Source organism: Cucurbita moschata, unplaced genomic scaffold (genome assembly GCF_002738365.1).
Source record: "Cucurbita moschata cultivar Rifu unplaced genomic scaffold, Cmos_1.0 Cmo_Scf00024, whole genome shotgun sequence".
NCBI classification, from domain to species: Eukaryota; Viridiplantae; Streptophyta; class Magnoliopsida; order Cucurbitales; family Cucurbitaceae; genus Cucurbita; species Cucurbita moschata.
The window spans coordinates 440,663-446,966 of record NW_019268540.1 but is presented as its reverse complement, the minus strand read 5'-3'; the positions used below and the strand labels follow the sequence as shown (position 1 = coordinate 446,966).

At 35.5% G+C, this 6,304-nt stretch overlaps 2 protein-coding genes across 4 annotated transcripts in view; one reads left to right on the top strand and one right to left on the bottom strand.

The window, feature by feature from the left end:
* The window catches only part of LOC111461022 (PTI1-like tyrosine-protein kinase 3), a 6,456-nt gene extending 1,824 nt beyond the window's left edge, over positions 1–4,632 (top strand). The window contains exons 1-8 of one of the 2 annotated variants that reach the window (XM_023104449.1): positions 33–248; positions 1,604–1,778; positions 2,089–2,342; positions 2,472–2,598; positions 2,695–2,968; positions 3,543–3,675; positions 3,916–4,002; positions 4,085–4,632. In XM_023104449.1, coding sequence (XP_022960217.1) covers positions 213–248; positions 1,604–1,778; positions 2,089–2,342; positions 2,472–2,598; positions 2,695–2,968; positions 3,543–3,675; positions 3,916–4,002; positions 4,085–4,216 — 1,218 coding nt within the window. In that variant the 5' untranslated portion in view covers positions 33–212 and the 3' untranslated portion in view covers positions 4,217–4,632. Of the gene's footprint in view, positions 1–32; positions 249–1,603; positions 1,779–2,088; positions 2,343–2,471; positions 2,599–2,694; positions 2,969–3,542; positions 3,676–3,915; positions 4,003–4,084 lie in introns of those variants that run through there. The other variant, XM_023104450.1, reaches the window with a different exon arrangement.
* A 924-nt stretch (positions 4,633–5,556) lies between these two features.
* Positions 5,557–6,304, bottom strand: part of LOC111460586 (CMP-sialic acid transporter 2-like) — a 12,088-nt gene continuing 11,340 nt past the window's right edge. For both annotated transcript variants that reach the window (XM_023103768.1, XM_023103767.1), the window contains exon 17: positions 5,557–5,980. The gene's annotated coding sequence lies outside the window, so the exon portion shown is untranslated. The remainder of the gene's footprint in view (positions 5,981–6,304) is intronic.

Sequence of the window (6,304 nt, the reverse complement as noted above, 5' to 3'; positions counted from 1 at the left end):
TTTTTTTTTTTTTTTTTTTGTTTGGCCAAATTCTGCTGAGTTTTCGCTGGTTTGTTCTTTGATTGTTTCGAAACGACTATCGATGTAGTTTTTTGTTTAGGTTGTCGCTAAATCGGGAAATTTTTTCTTCTTCTTATATACTCTTCTTTTTTGTGTGTTGATTATCTGCATTCTGCTAAATCGGTTTTGTTTGAATTTCTCTTGCTTTTTGGATGAAGAACTCGGAGTCTGGTAGGCATTTGCTAGTGGTAAGAATCATCCATCTGATGAGGCGATTATGGGGTTTTTTTTGGTTCCCTTCTCTTCCAAAGTCCATTTTGTTTACAGTATTGTTATTAAATTTTCCTTTAACGATCTTTCCACAATTTCATATCATTCTATTCCTTTTCTTTGAAAATTTTCAATCGTCATTTTCACTAATTTAAATCTATTGAACGCTGAATTCTCAGTGTCTGGAGTATCTCGGGGCATGAAAATATTAATTATAGATTGATTTTGATCCAAATAGCTATGTCTGCCCAATTCTATATGAGCTTATTACTTTTCTTATACGGGTGAATGCCAGATGATGTGCATTTTTTTCAACGACGTCAAGTTTTAAATCCCTCATCATCATTTTTTTTAATAAGAGAATTTCATTTATGATCGAAATTTACAAAAGGGATGTATAATCCATGGTGTTTACGAAAGACTTTCCCAATTTACAATGAGGGAGGTATAACTATAGGAAGTAAAATTTTTGGCAGTTTACACCAAAATATAGCTTGGTAAACAGTATTGTCGAAAAGTTTTGTGCAGCCTTGTGTCTTTTTTGCAAATATTCTCTGATTTCTTTCCAAAAAAAGCCACGATGAGGTTTTTCCATAACAGGGCTTTTGCATTTTTGAAAGGGTGGTACGTTAAGGCCATATCCAAAAAATTCTTTACCTCCCCAGGAAATGTGAGATGTCATCCGAATATATTAAGAATCGTTGTTCAGAAATTATGAGCGTATGTCCATTGCATAAACAAGTGGCTTTGTGATTTGTTTTCTTTCTTGCATAATGGACACCAATTTGGATAAAGAGTAATGTAAGACATTCTTTTTTGAAGATTTTCACTTGCGAAATCCCCCATCATCATTGCCTGGTTGTTGCCTGTTTGTTGCAGCAATCTAGATGGGGAATTTTTGACGAGTTTATTAGTATTAGTTAATAACCTTTCTAAAAGATCAGCGTGTTTACGAGATCATGAAATTGCTTATAAATTTAGGTGTTGTCAAGTAGTTAAGATTGGGTTGGATTTTGAGGTGTGATTGTGTCTAATGCAACAATTTCAAGCCCTTAATGGAAGTGTCTCTAGTAGTTTGGTGAAGGTCTCTAATACTATGAAATATAATGCTTGTTCTATCTACTTCTTTCGGGTTGTGTTTTAAATTACTAGAAGTTCACTTGTTTTCTTTGTTGCCGATTTTCCATCTTTTACTCTGTTCTTCATTGTTTATAAGGGTAAAATACTATTGTTATTGTGCAGCCATTTGAGTGTTTCTTTTGTGTTAACTATGAGAGTTTACTGAAGGCCACTGCCATTACACTCTTAGTGAAACTGTGCTAACATTGTGCAGGCTTATGCTCCTCCTCCTGATAACATTTTTCATCCAGCGAACAAAAGTACGAATAATCGACAGCAAAGGAAGAAAGTGAGAATGCGCAAGTGGTTTTGTTGTTTTTGTCAAGTTGAAGAGACTAATGAGTCAACTGAAAATGAGCACTTGAAAAGCCCCACTAATTTTGGAGATGGTTAGTTTCCATAGCTACTTTATCAATGTTAACGGAGGAAAGTTGTGTATCACTTAGGTGTTTTTTTTTTTGAACAAGAAACCATTGATCATTGATATAATGAAAAGGAAATTAGAACCAGAAAGCAGACAGGATCATGAAGATGTCTTTGTCTTTTTTGGTTCCTAATTGGCTCAACATATTTACTCTTTTATGCATGTCTTTTGAAATTTTATTGCCCAATTGAGGCATGTTTTGGTACACTAGTGTATGCACTAAGGAAGTATAAATAAGTTTGTTCCACTGAAGCTTCACTATGTTTCACATTTAGGCCACTCAAAGGGCCCAAACGTGTCAGCGCCTGTTAAACCTGAGGCACAAAAGGCAGCACCAACAATTGAAGTGCCTGCACTCTCCCTGGATGAACTGAAAGAAAAGACAGATAATTTTGGGTCGAAAGCATTGATTGGAGAAGGATCTTATGGTAGAGTTTACTATGCAAGCTTGAATAATGGGAAAAATGTAGCTGTAAAAAAGCTCGATGTTTCCTCTGAGCCTGACAGTAACATTGAGTTTTTGACCCAGGTTTGTTAGATATTGGATTAATATGTCGATCATTTTTTTTTTTTTTTTTTTTACCTATATCATTTTTAATTTTTTAATTTGGATATCTTGACCAAATATATGGTCTTTTAATATCCTTTTGACTTTCAGGTTTCTACGGTATCAAGATTGAAACATGAAAATTTTGTTGAATTGCTTGGATATTGTGTTGAAGGAAGTCTTCGTGTATTGGCATATGAATATGCAACCATGGGATCTTTGCATGATGTGTTACATGGTATCCCATCCTTTTAACTTTTCTTTATGAAAATGTTACTCATAACTGATCTAAGATCGGGTAATTGATATAAGCCCACCCTCTCCATGATTGAAGGAAGGAAGGGAGTACAAGGAGCACAACCTGGTCCAGTGCTCGACTGGATGCAGCGAGTGAGAATTGCAGTTGATGCTGCCAAAGGACTGGAATACTTGCATGAGAAGGTTCAACCTGCTATTATACACCGAGATATCAGGTCCAGCAATGTGCTTCTCTTTGAGGATTTTAAAGCGAAGATAGCTGATTTTAACCTCTCCAATCAAGCCCCTGATATGGCAGCCCGTCTTCATTCAACTCGAGTTTTGGGAACTTTTGGTTACCATGCTCCAGAGTAATGTTTCTAAAACTCTCTTCTCCTGTTCTTGGTTGATTGTGTGAAGACCTCTATTAGGATAGTTTGGGTGAATTTATGCTGTGAAACTAGAACTTTGCAAATTCTAATAGTCTTTTTCAAACCCATGATAAATTGTCTTCAAAGTTTTACTGCTGATTTACAGAATGACAGCAGAGTCCTTTGGCTTAGGACTTCTGTTAGTTAAGTTGTCATAAACATGTCTGAGTCTATTTAAAGTGGGAATTCTCGTCTTTCTGCTAATATCGAGCTGATAGGAGCACAAATATTTACACCTTTTTCCACTGCTAAATTGCTAATATTGTATTACCTGTGTGTTAAACCATTTTTTGTTGTACATTAGTTTTTAGGAGGCTGCGTTTCTGGTTGTCTCATTTGTAACCTTTCAATAAAAAATTAGTAACAGTTTTGTTTTGTACACCATTTTATAAAAACATTTACAAATACTTAGCCTCATTTATTAACATTTTCAGTTTAAGAAATGCAGTTTTTGTTTCAGAAAAGTGGCTTCAATTTTGCCATCATTTTTATCAATGGATATGTCTTTCTGCAGGTATGCAATGTCTGGACAGTTGACACAGAAGAGTGATGTATACAGCTTTGGTGTAGTTCTACTTGAGCTTTTGACTGGTAGGAAACCTGTCGATCACACGATGCCCCGTGGACAGCAAAGTTTAGTTACCTGGGTAAGTTGTAACATGTATTCCTTGTTAAGTTGTTCTCATCGTCTCTTCTCCATGTGTTTTGAAAAGCGTTTCCGGACACCCTTTTCAAAAAGAGGAGACAAGTAAGGTGCTGTTGCGGAGGCGTGCCTCCACAATCAACTCCAAAAGCCTGATACGCTTTCGTGGGCGTTGCGCCTAAAAAGACATTGTCCGCCCTCTTATTATATATGAAACATGGTTTGACATGTTTATTTCCTTTAGGCTACCCCAAGGCTAAGCGAGGACAAAGTGAAGCAATGTGTAGATCCAAGACTAAAGGGTGAATACCCTCCTAAAGGAATTGCGAAGGTACTCAATATAATGAACGGTATATAAGCTCGGAGTTCGTTCAGGTGATTAACGAATCTAATTTTCTTGTTCGGTGATGCAGCTAGCAGCAGTGGCTGCATTGTGTGTACAGTACGAATCTGAGTTCCGACCAAATATGAGCATCGTTGTGAAAGCCCTCCAACCTCTTTTGAAGCCCCCCGCACCTACCGGTCCCCCTGCGCCAGTGTCTTGATGGCAATGTACATGGTTTCATCCCTCCCCCCCGAGTTTGAATTCTTGCGTATGCTTTGAATAGTTTCTCTCTTATATGCCTACGATATTTGGTCGGATAGCTTTACGCATATCCCTTTTATTTGCTTGTGTAAATGGTGAGCTTGGATGTGGTAGACCGGTTTCAGAGTCTTGGGAGACTTTAAGAAGAGTGATGGTAGCTGAATGTGTGGAGAATTATCTGTTTCTGAATATTAATGGAGGCCCCTCATTGACACTCCCTGCCTTCTCAAAACTGTAGAGTGCAGATTCACCCGAGGCTATTAGGTCTTCTTTTTATATATTTTGTTCTTCAATTCTGATCTAAACAAAAACTTGCTTTGTAGATTTTCACTTATATCAAAATGAATAGACTCCCACGGGACTGCATTTAATATATACACACACCCAAAACTATAGTCCATAATGATTATGGATTATTTTAGATATTGATGCACTATAACTATGTTTATGTATCAAAATATACATATATATATATATATCCTGAATGTTTTGTATGTAACTATTCGTATCTTTCGATCTATAGACATGATTGGTGTCGACAATTAGGTGGGTGGATCCCGTCGAGCCATATTTGGTTGACACTTTATGAGGTGTGGTCGATTTTTTGTCTGCCTTTACATTTTTATCAGTCTTTCATAGCAAGCATTCATAATTCCTTAGGAGCTTTTTTTTCCCTTTATCAAATCATTATATTCCGACGCTTTCTGTACCTAATTGTGTAAATGCCTACCACAAGATGAATGCTTCCATTTGTGGAAATTTTGAGTTCAAAAGCAAACTCTAAAATAAACTTTAAGTAATCTAACCAGAAATTTTATCATAATTTCATCGTCTCCAAAGAAGCTAAAAAACACGAAGCAAATATTATCTTAACAATGAATACCAACTCAATAATTTAAAATTAGCGAACCATTAAATTTTAGCTAACTTTTCATAATTTCATCGTCTCCAAAGAAGCTAAAAAACACAAAGCAAATATTATCTTAACAATGAATACCAACTCAAATATTATCTTAGCTAACTTTTAATCTATCCAAGCAATAATCAATCCAGAAAGTACTACATAATCACAACATTTTAGCTAACTTTTCATCCTTTCAATGAACTGATATTAGTTCTGGTATTCAAAGCATATTCCCTCCCTTCACATTTCTTTTAAAATATGCAAATAGAATTCAAAAAAGTGTCTGAGAACAATTGAAAAATGCTGCAAGCAGTTAAGATAATCAAATGAAACTAACTGTTCACTTTTGATTCATTCTCAATCACAGAGATCTATCCCCATATTAAGCAGTCTTGATGTTTCAACACAGTTTATAACATTTCCATTATATGTATAAGAAAATTGAGTACATGTTTGTCATAAGATCTGAATTGTTGCACTACATTTTCAATGGGAGAAGGAAATAAAAATTTGAGATATTGTGGAAGGAAATAGACAAGAATTATTGGTTATAATCAGTCTGGGGGTAAAGAATAATAATACATGTTACTAAAACCACGACTTGAAATGTAGGTAGGGCTATTTAGGTATGATAATACCCATGCTGTTATTATCTAATCTAATCTGAGCAACAAAAATTTCATATCGAAACCAACCTGAGGAAGACTATTGCAACCTTGGAGGAAACCATCATCAAAAAAATTTATTGATAAAGGTTGAGACATGTCGCCAGCCGTCTCCCTACGGTCCAATGATCCAGGCAAAACTTCCCAAGAGATCCTGTAAGAGGCGTGGATTATGTGATTTGATGTCGAAGTAAAGTTGAGGAATAAACAGACTTTATGATACCAAATCACGATAAATACACAAATTTCGTTTTATGCTCTCAGCATTTAAAATGAGAAAAATTCTGTAAGCTCCTATGAACCAAGTCATTATGTCATGTACATTACAATTAAAATAGCTCATCTTATTTGTATCCTAGAATTGAGAAACCAAAGCTTGTTCCAGCTTTAGATCGGTCTAGGCAGACATAGCCAAATGGGTTCTTAATATGCCATTAAAACTTCATTTTGTCTCCAAAGAAAAAAAAAAAAAAAAAAA